This window comes from Montipora foliosa, unplaced genomic scaffold (genome assembly GCF_036669935.1).
Source record: "Montipora foliosa isolate CH-2021 unplaced genomic scaffold, ASM3666993v2 scaffold_483, whole genome shotgun sequence".
Lineage (NCBI taxonomy): Eukaryota > Metazoa > Cnidaria > Anthozoa > Scleractinia > Acroporidae > Montipora > Montipora foliosa.
Genome location: NW_027179793.1, coordinates 1 through 25,000, shown reverse-complemented (window position 1 = coordinate 25,000; position 25,000 = coordinate 1). Strand labels below are relative to the sequence as shown.

Below are 25,000 nucleotides of genomic sequence, written 5' to 3'. Positions count from 1 at the left end.
CCTCCTGCCATTTGGGGTTCTAAATAATGTTTCTGTTAACTTTGAATTGTTTCTGTCACATTGTTGAAAGCGGGGTGCCTGTAAACTAGCTTGATAGCAAAGTGCACTTCCACTATAAACAAAGCATTTACATTTTATTTTTTTACATTATACATTCTCAAAAATGAGCTTCTCTACATTAAAGAACGCTACTTTCTTTTCTTCCTTCGCCTTCTTAAGGATAGGGAAGAGTGCCTTTCTAATATCGTCTACTTCCTTTGGGAAGTCGTCTAATACGGTGAGTTTTTTACCTTTAGGCAATTTCTTGATGTGTGATTCGATATACTCTTTGTCTTGGAAGAAAGGCAATTATAGGTCACTGCTGATTTTCTGAAAAAAAAAAAAAAAACAAATCTGCTCTTTCGAAATGGATTTCTTTGAGGTCGCTGCTTGGTATCTTCATTTCTTTATTCAGAAATTGTTTTAATTTACTTTCTGTGTCTTTCGGAGATTCGTGGTCGTCATCTCGGATTCCGAAGAATTTGATGTTATTTCGTCGATTATGGCATTCCTGTTTGATTAAAGGTGCTTCGAGCGCTTCCACCCTGGCAAATTTGTCGCCTGCGGCAGCAAGCTTTGTCGTGGTTGAAACGGCATCGTTCTTCAGTTCTGCAATATGTGCTTTGAGACTACTCCAAGCTCTTTTTCAAAACGTTCTTTCCTTTTTCGAGCTCCTTTACCTTGGCTTGTAACTTTTGCATTTCAGGAAGAGAAGCAAGAACCATATAATTTTTTTTGAATTCCTTCAAGCATGATAGAGTTATTCGTCCGTTTGTGAACCTCGCTCACGCATTCGGTTTTTTCTTCGACTCTGTGTTCCTGATTCTGTTGATTCTACGGTCTGTAGTTGGTCTTTTACGTTATCTGCCTTCGCTGGCATCGTGCATTTAGATAGAAAACAGCGGAGCGCACAAAACCGTTTTCGGCACTACTCCTGGGAAAATCCAGTTTCAGCACTTTCAACATCACCCAACTTAGTGCCCGCTGTTTTTGGGTAACATGTACCACAGACAACCCAATTTACGCTCACGGAGCGTCTACTTACTTAATTTTGTAAGGTGAGATCAAAATGAGATCTTCCAGACTTTTCTCAGCTAGATGATCTTATTCAAGTTGTTGTAACCATTAAATGTTTATCAGGTATCACAAGAAGGCCGTGGAATCTCCTGCATATCAGATATGTTAACAATAACTCGCTTCCACAACAGCATTTCCGCAACTGGATTTATGAGGAGGTGAGAATAATTTTGTCGCAAGAAAAGCAAAAAGTGGACGATGGCCTTACATTAATTGCCTCATTTGCAGGCTATATGATGTAACAGGCAAGTAGCAAAGTTGTTTTTTTTTTCGCATTACTGAAACAAGCATAACCGTCGATGTGACTTGCACCCGTTGCCTTGCGTGACACCAGCTTTAAAGATCTTGACATTGCCTATCCTTACAAAATGCAGGATCATGACCCTGGCCCAGGATTATTGTCTTAGAAGATCAGTGTTTGGAAAACTGCTGATTGACCATCCTCTCCACATGCAAACATTGGCCAGAATGGAGGTATAAAGTCGTATGATTCATAATAATTGTTATTTAGCCTGAAGAGCCTGCTCTCAGGCTAGATTGATTTTAAAAATCTTTACGATAAATGGAACTGGCAGTTAGTTTTGTACGACTGAATTGATTTATGAAATGAATCATAAATTGAACTGTGGATGTGAAATTGCCAAGAGAAGCCTGAAAATTTTTCATATATCATTTCATCGTTGATTAATTCATCACTGGAACATTAGACCCTACAAATGACCAGCTGCCAGCGTCAGTGGCTCCATAGCTCAGCTGGTTAGAGCGTCGGTACCGGTATAGCGTGGTCACGGGTTCAAACCCCGTTGAAGTCCTGAATTTTTTACGCTTCTCTACGCATTTGCTAAAAATTGCGTTCGTAGCTGCAAGGATCATAACTTCACTTGTGTTAGTTTTGTGTTGGTATGTAAAATGATCGCAATTTATTGCTTCAAAAGCCCAAAAGCAACAGGCTATGACTGCTTCAACAACTAGACTTCTTCATCGGTTGGTTGTTGCGTAGACTATAGACCACTTTCATAAATGGCTTTTATATTCTTGTGTCTTTATGTTCATTAGACCTACAGCCGTCATTTTGAAACAAAAATTCTTTTGAAATTTGCTCGTCGTAGCGAGACTAGAAAGGCTTATTAACATTAAAACAAAGGATTCTTTTTATTTGGCCGCCATTACGATAGAGGTCAATGAAGAGCAACGGTTAAGGGTTCTCTGTGTCATTGCCGCCATGTTTGCGCGCTCCAAACAAAGAAATGCCAGCCATATTTGTGCCCCAACCTATCCGGGAATTGTGCCTTTCTTTTGTTTCGGTCAAGGCCGCAAAGAAAGTGAGTATCTGAAAATCAAGTTACAAGTTGAGCGAGAAATTGAGCACGGATGGGGTCCTGTTCCGCTGAGTTTCAAAGCGTTTCGAAGAATTATTTTTTTGTTTCCTTAATATTTTTTGTTTCCTTAAAAATATTGACAACAGGATAGCGTTGAAAAGGTATAGTAGTAGTTTCAGCGTTTTTGTTTCGACATTGCGTGAAGTTCCCAAAAATAAACAAATTGGGTTTTTGCATAAAAAGGAGATAACTTAAAATCGATAGTGCGAGCTCCAAGGGATTGCTTTGCCATGTTATGCACTGAAAGAGACAACGGCAAAAACTGAGGATACCGGTATTCATTTTCAGGTGGAGACCCGTGCCGCCTTTCTTCTTACTATGGAAGTTAGCCGTCTGCTTGGCAAACAAGAATGTAATGAGGCGTCGGACATTGAGTTACACGTACTGAGAGTTCTCACGCCAATCGCGAAACTCTACACGGCCAAGCAGGTACGAGATATTTCTGTATTACCTCTAAAACGAGGAATGGAAAATTAACAAATGGTAACGGGGAACGAGGAATCTCTAAAAGGCGGGAATCCCTAAAACGGGGAATCTCTAAAACGGGGGATTCTCTGGTGGGGAAATTCTTTAAGGGGAATTCTCTAGAATGGGGAACTGCTAATCTCTAAAACAGGATAACGGAAGCAAGTGCAAAATCAACAAAAGTGTGACAAGTGTGACTACAATCACCGGCCAGGAGGTTTAAGAATAGCTTTCAAGTGCATCGATTCATCAACAGATTGCGAAGCACTTTTTTGTTTTTCCCGCGGACGCAAACCTTACAAATTAGTATTTTGTTTATCTTTCTTAAGCTGGGTGGCTCAGACCGGTTTCAACAATTTGGAGGAAATGTGTTATCAGAAAGATTAACTCTACAACACTTAATGGCAATGTTATGGTTCCATATGAAACACCAATAATTGCTTATCAAAATGCAGTTTTTAAATGGCTCTTCTCTTGCCATGATAACCCGTTACGTCACATTGATGAGTACATCTATTGGTCTTTCATATGGCATCATAACATTACTTTTAAATGAAAAAGTTTGGTAGATTCAATCTTTCCAAATAGGAGTTTGTTGAAAGTGTTAAAACTGGTTTGAGCCTCCTTAAATCCATTAACATTTCTGTGCGCATAAGACCTTTGACGACGAGTAAACTACGCAATAATGCAGCAGAACAGGCTTCACGATGACGAAATAACTTGGCAGCTGGATTGCTTTGCTTGGCGACTTGTTTTTCGCGATCATTTGTTACCGCGGATCTTGTTCACCAGGTAGCAACAGTACATGGCTTCGAGGTTGAAGTTGTCGATACAAAAATCTAGTTTTAAAGAAGTCTTAGCTACACGAAATTTAATGGAAAGTGACTCTAACTGGATTGACCTCAGTTGTTAGTCAGTCAGTCATTGCTAGCCTAAATAGTATATATGTGTTCGTAATTTTTTGGTTCATTTTTTGCGTCCGAAGCGTTCTCAGTTTTGCGATTCTGATAGAGTTTCTTTCAACATCCACGATCCATAGCGAGTTTAACAGCAGTAGTGCAGCTAACAGAGTCGGCAGTCATCATATAGAAATGCGTGGGAAAGCGTGACGTTTTTATTATTTTTTGGGTGGTGATACCACGTGTATCAACGGGTTTTTTTTTCCTTTCTCTCCCAGTGCATACAGGTAGTCTCAGAGGGCTTGGAGAGTTTTGGTGGCCAGGGGTACATTGAAGACACAGGCTTGCCAGTATTATTGAGGGACGCTCAAGTATATAAGCACTCGTTTTCTTGCTGTGGTTTTTGAAGAGTCCAGGTCTCCAATCCCCTAGTCCAGTTCTGGACCCCCTCTCCTGTCACGCAACGCCGGGGAGAGAGGGTCTCTCCCCGGCGTTGCGTGACAGGAGAGGGGGTCCAGACCTGCACTACCTATCCCCATGAGACCTGAGGAGTGTTTTTACATGCACGGCGTGTTTTATAGATTTACATATTAGAGATTTAATCAGCGAATATCTAAGAGTGGACTAGGAATATAACGTGTGTAAATATTAGCGTTAATTTATCCATTAAAGAGAAGTCGGACACTACAGATTCCATTGCGAATTCAAGGAGCAGGAGAATAGTCTGAAGTTAGAGGAGAATCTTCTGAGAGAGAAAATTTCCGTTGCGACTATAATGGCCACTAAGAGAAAAATTTAGCCGGAGAATTCAAGAAGACCGAAGAATTCTCTGATCCCCGATGCCATTACCAAGTTCAATTTTGCCCCTTTTTCAAAGCGAGGTCACGTGCAGAACCACTCCTTTTATCTGTTTTTATTCCTGTCGTATAAACCGTATGTCCCGATGACCCAATCCTACAGAAAAATCGCATTCTCAAGATGACGTGAGCGAGTCCGGACGGGCTGAGCTGAGCCAGTTCGAAAAAAGCCGTCCGAACCCGCTCTATCACCTTGTTTGTAACAACTTTCTTAATTGTTAATTTATGTGTTGCCGACGGTAAACGAAAGCCAGCAGTGACTACACAACGAAGTCGGAAGCGCAGTTTGTTATCCCGATGAACCATTAGACAAAGAGCTTTCGGAACAAGAAGCTGACACAGCATTAAGCACATTTAATATCAGATAGGGCCGCGAAGAAACCTAAAGTTTTGTCTGTTCACATGATAACACATTTATTGACTGAATTAGGTCTAGCATGGCGAGAAATTATTTGGCTCTCAATTATGGCGCAGGGACGCAATAGTCTCGAGGCAAGTATTTTCCTGTCCGGCTTATCTCAGTCAGTAAGTTCATAATAGTCAGACACGTTCCCAGTCGTCCTCACGTGAATCAAATGTGACTCAGTAGGATTCCCCCGAGGGACGCCTTCCGCTTCCACGCTCGGCCTCAGGTCTTGCGCTTCTTGCTATTGAGCCCTTAAAACCTGGAAACGAGGCTGAATAATAGGTTTATTTAAATTAATTATGCTCACAAAATTTTATTCTTGGAGTTGCTGTTAAAGTAAAGTATTGTTTCTGATGCCTGCAGCAATTTGTTCAACTATTCTCCAATTTTAATGACGTCTTTTTACTTCTGTTAAAAAGGTTTTGCCTATTTGGGAAGGAACTACCAACGTTCTTTCTTTAGATGTCTTAAAGTCGGGTTTCAAAAGCGAAGGCCAGGTAAGTTTTCATTCCTGCGCCATGCAGTATAAACTGTATTTGGTTAGATTAAAGTTATATCGGCATTTTTAAATCTCCATCTTTCCCCGCGCTGTTTACGATTGTCAACTCGCTTTTCATTGGCTTATCTTAGGCCTTAAGGCCGTGTTTTTCTGCGTTTTTATCCCACGTTCGGTTTTCCCTTTGTTTTTCAACTAAGATGTTGGCATTTCCAGCACTAGCTGCCGGCCACTTCCGTTATTCTGCATCAAGATGCGGTATTTCCGGCATCATTGATTTCCCGGTCTTTTCCCACTCCTGTGATAATAAGAAATTTAAAGTCAAAGAACGGTGTTATCTCATTTTTTGCTTATTGGTTACAGATATTGAGAGAATTCTCGAAAGAGAAAAACAAGTTAGAACGAGAGAACCTTCGCGGTTTTAGAACAAGAAGCAGTTCCATCTAATTTCTGTTTCATGTTAACCTGATGCTAAATCTCTCGAATGTTATTCTCCCGCGTTCGCTGTCGGTTACCTGCCGCCTCTTTAGTTTGCCATGGGAGTTTCCCTGCACGTGGTCATAGCCTGGTTGTTTGATGCATGTTTTCGAAGTTTTTGTCTGGTGCCGGTTGCACTCATTTCTGTAGGTGTAACATCCACCTCGGATGCCAGTTTAGGTTGCTTATCTCACAAGTGTTTTCATGTTTTTTGGGTTTTTTTTTTACAGGTTTTGAACGCTTTCCATTTGTACGTGTCAGAAAAATTATCAACGGCTTCCTCGTCTCATTCAACACTTAGCACTCTGCGTCAACAAGTTCAATCTTCAATGGATGCTCTGCTGTATCCGCAACACTTTGGACGAATCTCTGGCCCTCTCGCCGCTCGTGATCTGGCATATAGCTTGGCAAGAATTTACATAGGTACAATATATGTACAAATCCAAGCATTGCCCTTCGGCTGGTGCTATTTCCTGGTTGAATTTCAGTTAATATAACCACAAAGAGATTTTATAGCCCCGAGAGGCTAGTTTTTTGGGTGTGTTACCCTCTGATGGCCTCCAGTCTCCGCGTGTCTAAACAGCTCTCATAAGACGTGGCAAAGATAGCTCAATTTGAGTCTAAACACTTAAGGACGTTCGCGCTAATTGTTTGTGCGCAACGTTACTGCGCAGGTAACGCGACTGTAATATGTCAGCCATTACTTCCAGCATTTGTAAAGTTGAGGTTATAAAACCTTCGCAAAAACCGTGGACGATAAATATTGCGCAGCGTTGGATCAGAGAAGATCGTGATCAGTCAAAATTGATTAAAACATATTTATGAAAGCCAAGTTGTTCTTTCGTCCTTGTCCGCTTGAATAGTGCGGGCCTGTGAGGAAACAGTCAGCGATTAAATTTTAAAAAAACCACACTCCAGAAGATGAGCATGACGGCAATAGAGCGATATTATACAAAATACTAACCAAATGAAGATGACGTGCATATGGACTCTTTGCCCGGCGAAGAATCGTGAGATTTAAAAGCGGAACGATCTCGATCCTAGATCCTTGATTCATTTATTTACCTTTTTGTGTCGGGTTTAGAAGCAAGAAGATGGGTAGGGAAATTATAAAATATCGTGGTTTGTAACTTAAGCTGACAATTCCTTTATTTGAAGCACTGTTCATTTTGTCTCTTTGTCCAGCGTCATTGCTTATAGAGCACGCGTCGTGGAAAGAGTCGAGTGAACAGGACATTCAAGTTGCCGTCAGGTATGGTAGCATTACAGGGCGATTAGGTTTCTTTGTATATTTTTTGCAGGGTAAACAAAAAAGCAGGATCTGCAAAGGTGTATGAGGTGTGTTTATAATCGTCTTAGGTGGTGTCGCCTCGACTTGGCCCCAGTCCTCACTCAGCTCAAATTCAACGCTTATGATCAAAAGAACTCCGCGTGTGACCTGGCACTCGTTATGGAGGGACATCCGGAGTTTACAAAAATAACAACACAATGACTGATTGGCCTCAGTGATCTGATGTTCAGGCGAAAAGAAGACTTTCAGAAGCTAATGCTTTTGTCGTCAGGTCTTCAGACCTTGAACGGTCTCCAGAAAACAACAAAACAAATCGATACTCCTCACCTAACAGGATGCCAGCCCTCTGCAAAGCATAAACTTAGCTTGGAGTGACCAGGCTTTGTAAAGAACGTGGACTCGTAGTGATAAACTACTTCCAGACGCGGCTTCAGCTTGTCCTTTTCAGGCTTATTCGGTAGTGGAGGTTATTGTGGAAGAAGTATATTATATACATTAAAATAAATGGGTTTATTTCAGAAGGACGGTTAATAATAATAATTATTATATGGCTCTGTCTCACGAGGACTGGGAACTACAAAATTCACGAATTTGATTGGCTAAAATCGATATTGACCGCGGTCTAGATTTCCCCATCTAGACCGGTAATGTTTTGTGGTGAAAAGATGCAAACTAAAATGCAAAAATATTGAGTATTTTGTTCTACAAATATTTATTTATGGAAGTGCCAAACAGCATGATGACAAAAGAGAGGATGACAAGCAAACTTTGACAGAATTAAGTTCAGCTCATCGCCACTCATCGCCGTTCGCAAGCAAAATGTCAGTTAGTACAAACCAGTTACATTAAACGAATTAAGAGTGGTTGTCAGAGAAAACGTCAACGGAAGGGGGTCAACAGAATTAGTTCATACTAACATCGTAGAAAGGTTAGGTGGAGTAATGAACAAATATACCAAACATAAGTCCTTTACTGCTCTTGTATTAGAGATACGAGCATCACTTTATTTGACCGACTCGGGCGCCATTTTTACAAGCAAATTTTGTCAATTTTCTGAAACTCACAGAATCCTTAAAATTGGACGACCAATTTTTACATTTTTTACACGATACAATACAACACAGGGCTACTTTTTAAAACCATGATCTTTGTTAGACAGTCCCGGGCAGGGCTAAAACTTTTAAACTTTTCCTGACCTTGTAGTAGCTTGTTGAAAGCCAGTCAGGTCATAATGTGATGTGTCTCAATAAACTGATGGGAAATATTGTACGTGTGAGTCATTCCATTTTAATTTTGGTTTGGTGGGTATAGAGAAAGATTCTTAACAGTGGTTGTCAGAGAAAACCGGGCAAAATGTTAAAAATGTCAACGGAAGGGGGTCAACAGAATTAGTTCACACTAACATCGTAGAGAGGTTAGGTGGAGTAATGAACAAATACACCAAACATAAGTCCTTTACTGCTCTTGTATTAGAGATACGAGCATCACTTTATTTGACCGACTCGGGCGCCATTTTTATAAGCAAATTTTGTCAATTTTCTGAAACTCACAGAATCCTTAAAATTGGACGACCGATGCTTATATTTTTTACACGATACAATACAACACAGGGCTACTTTCTAAAACCATGATCTTTGTTAGACAGTCCTGGGCAGGGCTAAAACTTTTAAACTTTTCCTGACCTAAACTCAGTGTCTGTAGAAGAGCCAAAAATCGGTCTTTTTTAAATTAAGCTAGAGCGCACAACTAAAAGGCTAATGAAAGTGTGACAGCTAGAATGCAGTCTACTATCATCCATGTAACCAAAACACTAATAATCATTTTGGGCCATTGAAACAGGAAGAAACTAGAATACTTACATTTCTTACGGTTACTCGACTTCGCCTTAAAAACATCGCTGTTCGGTTCGTGTTTGCTGTTAGCCGTTCTGACGATTTTTCTGCGCTTGTGTGCTATTAAGTACGATAAGCAGTTAGAATAACGTAGATAAACATAAAACATGATACCGCGATTGGTATGTATAAAAACGAGCAAAAGGTACTTAACCCATAAGGTAAACAAAGGAATTAACACAAGACCGCGCCGTCTTGAAAATTTAGGGTGAAGGGTGGACCGGCACTAGCCAACTGTTACTTGGAGAAGCGTAGTCGCAGGAGTAGTGGGAGGGGGGGGGGGGGGAGGGGGGGATGGGTTGGCATTAGAAAGTAGTGGCACCTTCGAGAAAAAAAACCCTTCGTAAAAGTCGTCGGTAAAGCAAAGGAAACTCCTGGCCTTAGTAATAGTAACATCCTTGGAAAAAAAGTCTCAACATCATGATACCTCGTTTTAGCAAACATGTTTTCTTTGACCCTTCTTTATATCGAGGCTCCACTGTAACGGGGTTAAAAAGGAATATTTCTTACTAAATTAGCGACCTAGCCCGATTGAATGTTTGATTTCCTTTTCGGGTTTATCATTATCATTATCATTATTATGCTCATTTTTCTTATTTTCTTCACCCTTGCCCTTATTTCGGAGGAAGGGAGGAAGAGCTAGGCGGGGAAGAGGCGAGGGCGAGAAGGGGGGGGGGGGGACTCTTTCACTGACACCGTCATTCTCAATTTGTTAATTCCGTCCTGCCTTGTAACAGGTGAAAACAAATTTCTTCGCACGTGTGCAGAATATCATGGATCATGCCTGTAATGGGGTCTAAGTGGGACCTCAAAACTTCCAAATGTTTACTGTTAGCTGAAAAATGACGCTGTTTTAATAGCAGAGATCCGAGTTCGATCTGCTAAATAGCTAAGAAATTGCCGAAAATAATTGGCTGATAACTGTGCACTTTTCTCAGGACGTCACTAATTAAATTCGGACACCTTGTAAGCTTGTCTTTGACTTGTTTAATACATAAGGAAAAAGTTGACTGCAAATGAGTTGTTCCTTTTCGTCAAGCGACAGGACATGCGGTCCAGAAGACGCAAGTATCATACCTCTTAGAGCTTGCAGGAAGGATTTGTCTGGTTACCTCACTAGTCTAGGTGTGAGTGGCTGATGCGGAATTGGCACAAGCAATATTCTAGTCGAATACGAACTTATTGTCAATCGTGCCGGCTTTTACAACCTGTCGAGGGAGGATACGGAAAAAATGACGATCTGTCCAAAGCACAGATACGAGCTTTCTACACATTTCCAGCAGCTTCCACCTAGATGCTCGTATCCAATTCACAGAGGCGAAAGGAAGTCCCTGAAAGACCCTCGTCGGGTAAACAAGAAGGTCTCGGAAGAAATGTTCAGCCTATATCATGTGAAAGTTCCAATTGGTTCCGGTATGTATAATCCATAGTGTTTGAAATTTCAAGAAAAATATCTTTACACCTACGTCTAATTTTACTTTGTTTTAATGTTTGTGTTTTCCTTTCATTTGAGATTAACAAGCTATGCACCCTAAGATACCGTGACAAATTATACCACTAATAGGTGAAGCGAGATATATGTGGTAACCAAAAAAAAAAATTGTTTTAGTTATCTGTAGCAGTTGTCGAAAACAGCATGGGAGGATGTTCCAAGAACTTACAACTTGCGACAGAAAAGACGAGCTGGAGGTTTGATATGATGTTTTAAACTTTTTACAACACTCGGGTTATTTTTTCGTGATAAAGCCTTTCCTTTGTAATTTGATTTTGATAATTCAATATTCAAATGTTTACACAGGTGTAATGAGCTGGATGAAATCCAATCTTTTCCAGAAGCTCTCCCAGTGAGGCTATCCTCTCTCTTTCGTTGGTGATGCGTAATTGCACAATATGCAAAGTAATTTTGAATAATCTCCGGCATATGAATCTGTTCTCTTTTGAAAGCAACGCAATTTAATTTTCATAGTCTTTCGAGGAATTTTATTTCCGAAGCTTGCGTCACTAGGGCGGTTGAGTACGTTTATAATGATGTCGTAACGATAATCAAAGCATTGTAAAATAAGATAGGAATGTTTTATTAAATTGTAAACCGAAGCATGTTAGTTGACCTTCTTCATAAATATCTCCCTTGACCAGAAAGGGTATTATTAAAAATTCAAGGAATAATTATACCCAAGGGGATGCTCGGGAGGGGGGGGGGGGGGGACACTCATATGAAAGGGGCGGGATGCTCGCCGTCTCACTTAGGGGTGTAAATTTCAGATTTTGGTCACGCTTAGGGTGTTCTGGGCAAAACACCATTAAAATTTAGCCGTAGACGTCTCTTTTAGGGTTGCACTTGAAGAAATGTTAAAAAATTATATAGTTTTAATTCCATTTATTTACTCGATTCATGTAATCAAAGATTAAAATGATCGCTTTTAGGGGTCAAAAAAGTGTTGGGCCACGCCCAGATTGGTCTCCTTTAGGGGTTTAATTCAAAATTTCCGACGAGCATCCCCGCCCCTTTCGAATGGCAGTTCCCCGCGGGTAATTATGGCACATCAGTGTCACGTGACTTAAAAAGTGTAGTGGAAACTGGGTACGAGGAAAGCATTTATTACTACGTCCTCGGTATAATTCACAACTATTCACCGAAGTGGAGGTGACTAGCGGTGGATATTTACCGACCCGCGAAGTGGCGAGGTAAATATCCAACGTTCCCACATTGACAATAACGGGACATGTGACAGAAATATTTAGTTTTCAAATAAAAGGCGAATTGAGTCTATCGATTTTTATTATGTTAATTTTAGACACGTCAATAAATTATCGCAAAGATGTGTATGACCATTCTTGAGTACTTTTTTTACATAGACGGGTGAGAGATGAAAAGGATTGTCGTTGGAGAGTCGCTAAAGGTGGCGTTCAAACTTTTGAGAGAGATTTGATGACTAGTATAGATCATTTGTTGAATCCACGCGTCAGTTGCAAGTTTGCTACAAGTTAGTAAGTTACCGTATAATTAACACAATTTTTAGGAACAAAGAGATGATGAAAGTAATGTCACTGGAAAGAGAGTAAGTCCTGTGGAAGAGGCTGAAAAAGCAAATTTAAACGCTGCATTTGCTTTTCTGGAAGTTTCATCAGATCCAACTTCACGAGACGAAGAGGTTGAAATCAACTTGGATAGCACCGTTTGTAGCATTGAAGACGAAGATCAGGAAGTCAGTTTTTGGATAGATGAAGAACAAAGTCGTCAGAAAAGTCGCATAGTTTTGAATGAAGCCATTTTACGTATCACAGAGGGAAAAGTCAGTCCAATAGCATCGTCTCTTTGTTCGAACTGGGAAAGTACATCAAGCTCACAAAAATGTTATTATTTGCGAAAAATACACCAGGTTTTCTCTGCGGTTCTCTCAACAATTGCTCCAGATCAAGAAGATGAAGTATTTGAAGCTCTGCTGCGTTCTTCAGGCTATGACATTCAAGAGAAAACCCGCGATGATGTTAAGGAAAATGCTTTTAGCAACGAAATTCCAATTTTGCTTGAAGTTTACAACCAATCTGAAAGTCGTCATACTCGACTACAAATTCTATCTATGTTTTCCAGACTTTTTTCGAAACAGGAACTCCGGGAGATGATTCCAGGTCTTAGTAAATGGCAAATCAGAACAATGGTTTCCTCCCGGATAATAAGACAATACATCTCGTTTTGCCAAGAAACAGGCTTTGAACCCGCAAGTGAACGAACTTTGTACATAAATTGACGTTTGTTCCGCTTCCAAGCAGAAATCAATACAGGGGCTGCATTATTTTTCAACGGAAGGAGCACAATCGTTTGAAACCCTCCAAATTGTCGTCACTACTCTTGAGAAAGGAGGCGCTGATTCCACTTGGGCTAGGGAGATGTCTAAGACTGTTTTAATTTCATGCCTGAGATCATAATCAAGACAGGAGACTGTAACTAAAGCCATTTTAAAATCAAATTCGGCCGATACATGACGATTCGTGATCTTTTCTCTTGTTACATAATCAGTACACTGTAGAAACGCATCCTCTATTATTAAGTTCTTACTAACCAAGCGCGAGGGCCGTACTGGGGAATATTGGCCCGAGGTCGTGGCAGTACGGACCGAGCGCAGCGAGGTTCGTACAAAAACGACCGAGGGCCAATATTCTCCAGTACGGCTCGAGCTAGCTCGGTTAGTAAGTAGTTTATTATATGGTTTTTTAATTACCTTTTGCTTTGTTTTTGCAAGCCCGTAATCGGCCCGTGGTCATTACGGGAGAATGATGCCCTACAATTCAGTCACAATTAGCCAATCAGAGTGCGCGTTATATTGGCTACAAACACAAGCCATATAATAAATTGTGATAATGCCTTTCAGTCTCCGTTCTTTATTATTGCTCCTGTTTGGCACAGCATAATTTTGCCTTATATAGACTGTAACGTTTCTATAATGTCAGTGATAGGAGCAGTACAATTGGAAGTTTACAGCTTGAGGGTTCCTTCTTGCTCACGATCACTGTTGTTACCAGTACTCACGAAAGAATTTGCCGCGTATAAGACAAATCTTTTTCAGAGAAAAAATGAACTTAACAAAAATCAAAATTTTAAACTGCTAGGAAACAAAAAGACAAAACTCGAACAAGAAAAAAATGCAAACTTGGGCGTTAGATATAATCTGAAATTCATGAAAGCGAGATACGTAAATTCAGTTACGCTTTGGTTGCACTATGTTGCATATAATTGTACAGACAGTTTGGTGCAGAGGGCAGTGGTTTTAGTTTTGGACAAAGAAATAAGGGATCACCAGGAAACAAAGGCATCATTTATTGTTTCCGTGCATGAAAACAATTGTTTAATGAGAGATCCGGCGGATACACAGACGCGGTCTGTGATGGGAGAACGAAACAAAAAGATGATAGATTAAAAGCAAATCAAAGAAGCTAATTTTGATCATATGTGCACCGAGAAATAAATGCTAAGAAAGGTCCTTTATTATATCTGAAAACAACAACAAAAAAAACTGTCTGTAAACGACAGAGGCTTTTTGGGCCTTTAAATTATAGGCACTTTGGACACTACTAGTGCCAGTCCCTCCTGAGTGCTGAACTTCCAAGATGGCGTCGCTTTATTTTTTCTTAAGTTCTCCTTCGATTTAACACTTTCGCCGTTTTAGAATACAATTGTGGCGGTATTTCGGGCTGTTTAGGATTTCTCTACCTGCTGATAATGCTTAAAAGCGAAATAAGAAAGAAAATATATGAAGAAGGCTTAAAATGAACACGAAGCAATCGGGCTCCTTTGCAAGGAAGTTTAGCAACTTGACTATAACTGCGAGTACTCAAGTTTCTTCCTGTTTCAATGGCCCAAAATGATTATTAGTGTTTTGGTTACATGGATGATAGTAGACTGCATTCTAGCTGTCACACTTTCATTAGCCTTTTAGTTGTGCGCTCTAGCTTAATTTAAAAAAGACCGATTTTTGGCTCTTCTACAGACACTGAGTTTAGGTCAGGAAAAGTTTAAAAGTTTTAGCCCTGCCCAGGACTGTCTAACAAAGATCATGGTTTTAGAAAGTAGCCCTGTGTTGTATTGTATCGTGTAAAAAATATAAGCATCGGTCGTCCAATTTTAAGGATTCTGTGAGTTTCAGAAAATTGACAAAATTTGGTTGTAAAAATGGCGCCCGAGTCGGTCAAATAAAGTGATGCTCGTATCTCTAATACAAGAGCAGTAAAGGACTTATGTTTAGTGTATTTGTTCATTACTCCACCTAACCTCTTTACGATGTTAGTGTGAACTAATTCTGTTGACCCCCTTCCGTTGACATTTTTAACATTTTGCCCGGTTTTCTCTGACAACCACTCTTAAGAATCTTTCTCTATACCCACCAAACCAAAATTAAAATGGAATGACTCACACGTAAAATATTTCCCATCAGTTTATTGAGACACATCACATTATGACCTGACTGGCTTTCAACAAGCTACTACAACTCTATTTTTATCAACTAAAACAACTACAACAACGGTAAACGTTGATAACTGAAACCAGTTTTACTGAGCTGCACTACTCTTACTAGAAGTACGATATGGACTTCTCGCAAATCAGACCGGGGTAAGGAGTATATCCTGCTCCCAACGAACAAGGCAAGTCGTTCCATTGACCTGGATGCTGAGCTGCGAGTCCCCTCATGTGACCACAGTTTTCGCCGCCGCCACTGTTGTCTGGCTGCCCATGTCCCCACGCTTGGAAATGACCGTCCAATGGGGTACCGTCTATCCAGTAAAACTTGGAGTCAGCCAATCGTTGAAGACCAAACCATATTCCAAGTCCCGTGTTGATGTTATATTTCTTCGTCAGGTTTGCAATAAAATGGTGTTCGTCTGATGATGTGATAATGGTGAGATTAGCTCGCATGTTGTGACACTTTTTGCGAGCGTCTTGCCATTTCGAGGTTCCACTCTTTTCCACATAATAACACGAGTCGCCATGTTTATCCCAGCGTGGTGGACAGCAAGCTGACATAAATAAAAAAAATATTAAGTATTCTTTTAGTTGATGTTTCCTTTGGCATTTTTGATCAGATCCTGCACAATGGGAGGCTCCTGGTTGGAAAGCGCCTAGTTTCAGTTTTAATCACCATTTCAGATTTGTTGTTGTTGATTTACCTGGGCTACGAATGACAATGAGGTTATCGGTGGCCCTGCATTGTACTGACTAACCTCGCTACTTTTATCACGAAAATCGTGTTACTGTAAAGTTAACTACTTGCGAATGAGAATTTAAATATTTTGGTTGTTGCAGTACAAAGCTGTCATAGGTGCTAAGATATTTAAAAGCTTTTCTTTAAGTAGGTCCCGTGAACTTTTATCACGAAAATCGTGTTACTGTAAAGTTAACTACTTGCGAATGAGAATTTAAATATTTTGGTTGTTGCAGTACAAAGCTGTCATAGGTGCTAAGATATTTAAAAGCTTTTCGTTAAGTAGGTCCCGTGTCACATATTTCGATGGAACACATCCTTCTCACGTCTATAATTTTGACTGTATCTCCTTTTTGATCGCCATTACACTGTAACAAAACTGCACTTGTCTTACATTGCAATATCTAACTTTCGACAAGCTTGTCGATTCCAGAGTTGCAAACTAAAAAGGCTTGTATTATCAACACGAGATCACCGGTATAGTAGCCTCACTTTCATTCATCGGCCTGATAACTAAAGTGGCCCGTTAGTTTTTCTTCATTTCGTGATATTTCGCGGATATTGCCTTTTTGTGGGTGAAACTGAGATGACTGATTGCATGCCACGTTTCTGTGTTGCAGTTAACTGAAAATTAAGTGTTCAGGGTCTTTCCTGCAGGTAATTAGTTGGTTTCCGTTCTGACCTAAGAAAGTTATCTCTTACATCCACAATGCAGATAATAAGCCCTTGGGACACTCGTCAAACAAGTACATAACCTAACAACCATTTATTCTTTTAATTAATTAAGGCTTAGTGACATGATTGACTTGAAAGTCTCACACCACTTTCTCAACCAATGGAAAGCCTGAAAAAAAAATTCTTGAAACTCGCTGTTTTAACAGCGAGTTAAAAATGAAGGGATATAATTAAAAATAATTTTAAAAAATAATTAAAATTCTTTTTTTTTACACTTAACTTTGACGCGACGTCATTTTGTATTGAGACACGAATTTCAAAAGAAACATGCCACTCGTACAACGCGATTTTTTTTCCTCATTAAGCCATTTTTTCTCTTGTTTGGATGTCATAACCAAAATGAGACTGTTGGTGTTCCAAAAATAATTTTCTTTCTTTTCTTCTTTCTTTAATACTCTTAAAATTCCATTCAAATTCACGTTAACCCTTTGATTCCAAGGAGTGATCAGTATGTAAATTCTCTTCACAATTTCAATGAAATGTCAGCCAGGCAGGTATTGAGAATGAAGACAATTATCAGCTTAAGAGATGTGATCTTGATATCGCACCGAGTTCTCATGACTACCAAACAAATAAATCTATGGTACTAGTTAGGAGAATGAACGCCTCGATCTTCAGATCTTAGGAATGAAAACGCTAAAGAGAATAGTTGCCCCAAACCCAAGAGCACACCAAGGTTGGTAGGGGACTGTTTGGGTGTCTATATATCAAATTTTAACTTCAAATTCTAATTTTTAAACTACATCAAATCTTAACTATTTCTTATTTCTTCAAATTTTACTACCCTCTTGAGAAAAACTATCTCCTCCAAAATATATCTGAAAATCACCAAAAACTTTACTAAACACCCCAAAACATTGATTTGTGTTTTGAACGTAGGGTTTTTGTATTGCTTGAAACGCGAAAGAGATATTTTCAGTAAACCGATTTTAAGCGGCGTGAAAACGGCTTTCAGGTGTTGTACCCCTGCCTTGATAATCATTATTTTTATTTTATCCCCAATACTAGTCTAGAAGCCCATAACCACTCCTGGTTACACCTTCGTCTTACCGTCCTTATCCGTGTTTTGAACAAAAGGAACAATTTGCCCATGCATCCATCCAACTCTATTTACGAGCTGACTAACGTCAAAATGCCCCGCGGTGTCACTCAGCAGTTCACAGAGTCCTTTTGTCTTGGACGATAGTTTGTAGTTAAAGGACAAGCATCCCTCTTTCCGTAAACAAAAGTGTGCGCAGTCCAACTGACTGGAAGTCTGTTTACTTTGTAAAACGGTTCCCTTTGCACGAAACCCTTCTTTGACTGTCACATGGGACTCCACTTGCAAACAAGAGCCAGTGCTTACCAAGAAGCCCACAGTAAGAAAATACTTCAAATAGATGGATAACAAAATCATGTCCTTCTCTTTGCTGAAAAATGAAGGAAATAGCAGTGTGAAAGGGTCTTCTGACTCAACCCTGGCAAAGCATTCCCACTATATTGGCCAGCATTGGCTAACATTGTTGAAACCTTTAGTGGCTTATAAATAGATCTAGCATTGCGTTCACGTAAAACAGACAGCAGACAGCTGCTATTCTTAAAATTGTGATTATTACCTTGTTGCGGCATATCTCTCTTTTAAAGAAGTTGCAAAAGATCTGTAAATAACAGCCACAAAATACGTTAAAATCAAGCAAGCTGTATCTTTGATTTCTGGAGACAAGCAAAATTTCAGTCTAACTTTTTGCAGACTTTTTGCCGTAAATTCTCTTATTTTGAAGATTTTGGCCCAACATTGGGCAACTGAAGGTTGACCGCGGGCGCGCGTCCCACGATAGCCACTGTTGGCCAATACTGTTGCACGTTTGACTAAGTGACTTACTTTCCGTGCTTGGGGCAAAATTTTCTTTACGGATTTAAAAATTCGCTCGTCTTTTTTACCTCTAGTTTTTTTACTAGAGGGTGCGGAAATCAATTAGTCGCATCACCCTCGATCCGTTTTACGAAGCCAAAAGAAAGCTGGAGATTAAATTTTGTTACGATAGGCTCGGTAAAATACTACTCACCACACACGAGCGGTCTCTGGCCAGCTGAAATATACACCGCGTTATGACTCTCAAGGAAAAAATGTTTTCGTTAATCAGAGCACTTTGACTGACAAACTGAACCAAACTCTTAAACGTAGGACCTCCTAAACTTGGTATAATGGGGATGAAAAATTTTCTTCAAATAAAAATTTGAAACTTTGCTGGCGATGTTAAATCATACCATTCATAAGATACAGAGGGAACTGTGACAACCGAAAAGGTCCCGAAAAGTTTCAGGATTTTCGAGAAACGAGAGATGTCTATATATCAAATTTTAACTTCAAATTCTAATTTTTAAACTACATCAAATCTTAACTATTTCTTATTTCTTCAAATTTTACTACCCTCTTGAGAAAAACTATCTCCTCCAAAATATATCTGAAAATCACCAAAAACTTTACTAAACACCCCAAAACATTGATTTGTGTTTTGAACGTACGGTTTTTGTATTGCTTGAAACGCGAAAGAGATATTTTCAGTAAACCGATTTTAAGCGGCGTGAAAACGGCTTTCAGGTGTTGTACCCCTGCCTTGATAATCATTATTTTTATTTTATCCCCAATACTAGTCTAGAAGCCCATAACCACTCCTGGTTACACCTTCGTCTTACCGTCCTTATCCGTGTTTTGAACAAAAGGAACAATTTGCCCATGCATCCATCCAACTCTATTTACGAGCTGACTAACGTCAAAATGCCCCGCGGTGTCACTCAGCAGTTCACAGAGTCCTTTTGTCTTGGACGATAGTTTGTAGTTAAAGGACAAGCATCCCTCTTTCCGTAAACAAAAGTGTGCGCAGTCCAACTGACTGGAAGTCTGTTTACTTTGTAAAACGGTTCCCTTTGCACGAAACCCTTCTTTGACTGTCACATGGGACTCCACTTGCAAACAAGAGCCAGTGCTTACCAAGAAGCCCACAGTAAGAAAATACTTCAAATAGATGGATAACAAAATCATGTCCTTCTCTTTGCTGAAAAATGAAGGAAATAGCAGTGTGAAAGGGTCTTCTGACTCAACCCTGGCAAAGCATTCCCACTATATTGGCCAGCATTGGCTAACATTGTTGAAACCTTTAGTGGCTTATAAATAGATCTAGCATTGCGTTCACGTAAAACAGACAGCAGACAGCTGCTATTCTTAAAATTGTGATTATTACCTTGTTGCGGCATATCTCTCTTTTAAAGAAGTTGCAAAAGATCTGTAAATAACAGCCACAAAATACGTTAAAATCAAGCAAGCTGTATCTTTGATTTCTGGAGACAAGCAAAATTTCAGTCTAACTTTTTGCAGACTTTTTGCCGTAAATTCTCTTATTTTGAAGATTTGGCCCAACATTGGGCAACTGAAGGTTGACCGCGGGCGCGCGTCCCACGATAGCCACTGTTGGCCAATACTGTTGCACGTTTGACTAAGTGACTTACTTTCCGTGCTTGGGGCAAAATTTTCTTTACGGATTTAAAAATTCGCTCGTCTTTTTTACCTCTAGTTTTTTTACTAGAGGGTGCGGAAATCAATTAGTCGCATCACCCTCGATCCGTTTTACGAAGCCAAAAGAAAGCTGGAGATTAAATTTTGTTACGATAGGCTCGGTAAAATACTACTCACCACACACGAGCGGTCTCTGGCCAGCTGAAATATACACCGCGTTATGACTCTCAAGGAAAAAATGTTTTCGTTAATCAGAGCACTTTGACTGACAAACTGAACCAAACTCTTAAACGTAGGACCTCCTAAACTTGGTATAATGGGGATGAAAAATTTTCTTCAAATAAAAATTTGAAACTTTGCTGGCGATGTTAAATCATACCATTCATAAGATACAGAGGGAACTGTGACAACCGAAAAGGTCCCGAAAAGTTTCAGGATTTTCGAGAAACGAGCCCCTCACCCCCCCCCCCCCCCTCCCCCCGGTCCCAGATAAGATCGCCGTTGCAAGAATGGGTGCGTCTTTAAAGCTCTTTTACTACCTTCGTGAACTTTCAAACATCTACCGTGTCAGTCGTTGAAGGTGGCTGGAACCTTTTGCACTACTTTTCAGACATCTTCTTATTAGAGGGTTGTCATTACAACACTGTATAACGTAACAGCAATGTTATGAGGGAGCTTTAGCAACGACAACGGCGACGGCAACGAGAACGTCACCAATTTGCATATTCAGTGGGCGAAAACAATAGCTTTGCACGCCCTGCACGTGCGTTTTTCATTTTTGTCCATTTCTTTGCCGTCGTCAGCAAAGCAAAAACGTGAAATAACTAAGTTCGAGGCGTTATGGAGAACGTCAGCACTTGGAGATAAATTTTCATTTTTCTCCCCTAAATTAAGCGCCGCTCATAACCGTTTCATTCCTGAGGGACTGCTACACCTTTGTCATATTAAAAAGCTTGGAATATTCTCGAGTTAATTGCAGTAAAGCGAATATATGTTTTGAGATGACGTTCTCGTTGCCGTTCCCGTCGTCGTTGCTAAAGCTCCCTATGGTACCATATGAAACACCATATGAAACACCAATTATTTGCCATAGTTGTGCTTGTGTAGCGCAGCGTGCGGATGCAATTTTGAGAGCTCCAGGATAGTGTGATTATGTTTTTATAGCTACAAAGTTTTATAAGTTTAAAATGGTTAAGGATACTGTGCAGTCACTAAAAGCTGAGAATGACAAGCTAAAGGAAAAAGTGGAAGAAGTTTTTGCCGAACTTAAGAAAGTTCAAGAGAACCTGAAGGGGAATCATGCTGGCGGCCATGTTGCAAGCGCATCTGATCCAGACGCACTGAAGTCCTTGGACTTCCTAAGCAAAGAATATGACGATCTTAATGAGTTCAGAGACCGAGCCTTGGACAAAATATCCACTCTTGAAAAATCACTGAAGCAGTTATCAACCGAAGTATCAAAAGTTTCGATGGCCATTGATCAGGTCCAAGAGTATAGCTATTCCTACAATATCAAACTTGTTGGCGTCCCCGAGTTGGAACCACTCGAAAATGCCTTCAAGACCTCGCAGCTTTGCTCAAAAATCTTCAATGCAATTGGAGTAGATGTCAAACCGTATGACATCGACATAGCCCACAGGATTACGCCACGCCATGCTACCGAACGACGACCCAAACCTATAATTTGCAAATTTACACGAAGGCTTATTCGCGAGCAAGTTATGGCACGTCGTAGGGAAATTAGAAATGTAAACCCAACGAGTATCGGTCTACAGGAAGATGTCTCTCTGGATCAAGTTGGTATCTTCGACCATTTGACGCCGCGTCTTCAAAGCTTGCTTGCAGATGCAAAGAAATTTAAAGAGAGGAGTAATTATGCATTTTGCTGGGCCAAAAATTCGATTGTATGGCTGAGGAAAAGCGAGGGATCTCGACCCATCGCAATCAAGAGTTCAAGGGATTTAGATAATCTTATGTCCCGTGAGCAGTCATCAAGTTAAGGAAACATAAGTCAAGTAGCAATACAACCAACTAAGGTAAACAAAGCTCTCTTACAAGAGCTTCCGTACTATTCATGTGATATTATTCCTTCTCACGGTCAGTTTAATAATAGTTTAAACACAAGTCTCCCTACCAAGAAATATCTTGAGCGTTTACCAAGCTTTAATGAATTGGATATATTTACTCTAAACAGTTTTCCCGATAGAAGGTCTGATTTTGATCCCTATACCACAGCTATCAGCTGTAGATACTTTTCTCCCATAGTTTCTGTCATTTTAAAAGACAATTCCAGATTTCGTCTAATTCAACCGATGGACTTTCATTTTTTCATACCAATATTAGAAGCCTGAAAGTAATTTAGAAAAATTTCAAACCCATTTACTAGAAGAACTTGATTTTCATTTTAACATAATTGGAATCACAGAAACTAGAATAAGAAATGAGCTTGGAGATTTGGATTTTAATCCCATGATACCTAATTATAACTTTGAGTATGTGCCGACGCCCCTTTCAGCTGGAGGTGTTGGCATATACATTGATCAAAGATTCAAATATACAGTTATTGAAAAAACCTCTAATGAAGCTTATCAGGCTCTCTGGGTTGAGTTGCATTTGCCAAAAAAATCAAATATGATTTGTGGTGTAGTCTATAGACAGCACAATTCACCAGAACATTTTCAAGAATATTTTGATGAAACAATTGAAAAACTTAGCGCCTCTGGGAAGAAAATTATCTTCATGGGTGATACTAATTTAAACCTTCTCCGTTTTCATTCCTGTAAATATGCTCAAAACTTTATTCTCTCCCTGCAAAGCTTTAACTTAATGCCAACAATCGATAAACCAACAAGAGTGTATAATAATTCTTATTCACTTATTGACAATATCTTTATAAGTAATCTTGAAGATTATAAAACCAGTGGCAACATAATTTCCGATCTAACCGATCACTTCTCACAGTTTTGTTTTCTTCACTCGGATAAAACTATTTTCAAGCATGATTGTCACAAAAATTTAGCACGGGATTATTCAAGCTATTCTGAAACAGAATTTCTACACGACCTTTCCCAACTTGACTTGATCCAAGCAGTCTCAAAAAACACTGATGTGAATAAATCTTTCTCTGAATTTTATAATAAATTAAATGATCTTCTCAACAAGCACGCACCGTTAAAGCCAGTCTCAAAGCGCATGATTAAGCGAATATCAAAACCTTGGATAACTAAGGGAATTAGAAAATCAATTAAAATCAACTCTTTACTTCGGGTGACACTGATGCCTACAAGACCTATCGTAATAAAGTTTTGATGCTCACACGAATAAGCAAAAAAATGTATTTTCACAAATATTTTGAAGACAATTTGAAAAATACTAAAAAAGTATGGGAGGGCATCAATAGTCTTTTAGGTCGTAAGAGTAAAGCTCACAAAGTTATAACCTCTTTAAAATGTCCACAAACCAAGCAAGTATCTTATAATACCTCCGAGTTTCCTGATATAATGAATAAGTTTTTCTCCTCAGTTGGACACAACTTGGCGTCTAAAATGCCATATCCAATTAAACAATTTTCTGAATATCTCCCTCAGGTAAATTCCCCTGGTTCTTTCTTTTTCAACCCCGTCTCTTCTTCTGAAATTGAACTGGAAATAGTGACTATTCCTCAAAATAAAGCACATGGACTGTTCTTTCCCACTCATATATTAAGATCAGCTAAACACATTATTAGCCAACCTTTGTCTGTACTACTGAATAAATCACTCGAATACGGAATTTATCCAACTAAGTTGAAGCTTGCTAAAGTAATTCCGATTTACAAAAACGATGATCCAATTGATCCTTCTAATTATAGGCCTATATCACTTCTCTCTGTATTCAACCGTATCTTTGAAAAAATTATGTATTATCGCCTTAAATCATTCCTCGAGAAAAAGAATATATTCAATGATTCACAATATGGTTTCCGTGAAAAGCGTTCCACTGAGCATGCTATCCTAGATATAATTAATCAAATTGAAAATAACATGGACAATAAGATGTATTCATGCAGCATATTTATTGATTTAAAGAAAGCTTTTGACACGGTAGATCATTTAATATTATTGCAAAAATTGGACCATTACGGTGTACGCGGGGTAACAAATAATTGGTTTGCCTCTTACCTGCTTGGGCGGCAACAAACAACTCAAATTGGAGCCAAAAACATATCAAAAAAGGAAGTAATATTATCAGGAGTCCCGCAGGGATCGGTGCTAGGACCGTTGCTTTTCCTCGTCTACATAAATGACATATCTAACAGTTCTGATCAGCTTAAATTTTATTTATTTGCAGACGATACTAACCTCTTGTATGCTGATAAAAACCTTAGGGAGCTAGAGATTAAGGTTAATACAGAACTTAGTAAGATCTATGACTGGTTAGTTGCTAATAAGTTATCATTGAATATAAAAAAATCTAACTTTGTTATATTTCGACCAAGACAAAAGATCTTGAACTATCAAGTAAACTTAAAGGTGTTTGACCATCACACTAATAGCTATATCTCTTTGGAGCGTAAGAAGTTCATCAAATACTTAGGCGTGCTCATCGATGAAAATCTTTCATGGAGTTACCACATTGCTCATGTTGCATCAAAAATAAGTAAATCAATTGGTATCATCTCTAGGATAAGGCATTCTGTACCACTGAGTACTTTACACCATATCTACAAGTCACTCATTCAACCATACTTAATGTATGGTATAGTAGCGTGGTGTAATACTGCAAAAGTTCATAGAACTAAACTTTTGACCCTTCAAAAC

The 25,000-nt window shown here is 39.4% G+C and overlaps 2 protein-coding genes across 2 annotated transcripts in view; one reads left to right on the top strand and one right to left on the bottom strand.

Moving 5' to 3' along the window:
* Nucleotides 1-7,587, top strand: part of LOC137989969 (acyl-CoA dehydrogenase family member 11-like) — a 41,828-nt gene extending 34,241 nt beyond the window's left edge. The window contains exons 9-16 of the mRNA XM_068835534.1: nucleotides 1,180-1,274; nucleotides 1,491-1,590; nucleotides 2,784-2,924; nucleotides 4,138-4,230; nucleotides 5,542-5,619; nucleotides 6,326-6,518; nucleotides 7,281-7,347; nucleotides 7,455-7,587. Coding sequence (XP_068691635.1) covers nucleotides 1,180-1,274; nucleotides 1,491-1,590; nucleotides 2,784-2,924; nucleotides 4,138-4,230; nucleotides 5,542-5,619; nucleotides 6,326-6,518; nucleotides 7,281-7,347; nucleotides 7,455-7,587 — 900 coding nt within the window. The remainder of the gene's footprint in view (nucleotides 1-1,179; nucleotides 1,275-1,490; nucleotides 1,591-2,783; nucleotides 2,925-4,137; nucleotides 4,231-5,541; nucleotides 5,620-6,325; nucleotides 6,519-7,280; nucleotides 7,348-7,454) is intronic.
* Nucleotides 7,588-15,234: 7,647 nt separating this feature from the next.
* LOC137989981 (C-type lectin domain family 10 member A-like) lies at nucleotides 15,235-19,969 on the bottom strand. The gene is made up of 5 exons (XM_068835543.1): nucleotides 19,930-19,969; nucleotides 19,385-19,743; nucleotides 18,304-18,345; nucleotides 17,759-18,117; nucleotides 15,235-15,788 (listed from the first exon to the last, which is right to left on the bottom strand). The coding sequence occupies exons 4-5, from the start codon at nucleotides 18,102-18,104 to the stop codon at nucleotides 15,346-15,348; spliced, it is 789 nt and encodes a 262-aa protein (XP_068691644.1). The 5' UTR covers nucleotides 18,105-18,117; nucleotides 18,304-18,345; nucleotides 19,385-19,743; nucleotides 19,930-19,969; the 3' UTR covers nucleotides 15,235-15,345.
* Between the last annotated feature and the right edge of the window lie 5,031 nt (nucleotides 19,970-25,000).

Coding starts and splice junctions, on each gene's coding strand:
- LOC137989981 (XM_068835543.1), bottom strand. CDS start 18,104: ATGATTTTGTTATCCATCTATTTGAAGTATTTTCTTACTGTGGGCTTC. Junction 15,789..17,758: donor TCAAAACACGGATAAGGACG/GTAAGACGAAGG, acceptor TATTTATGTCAG/CTTGCTGTCCACCACGCTGG.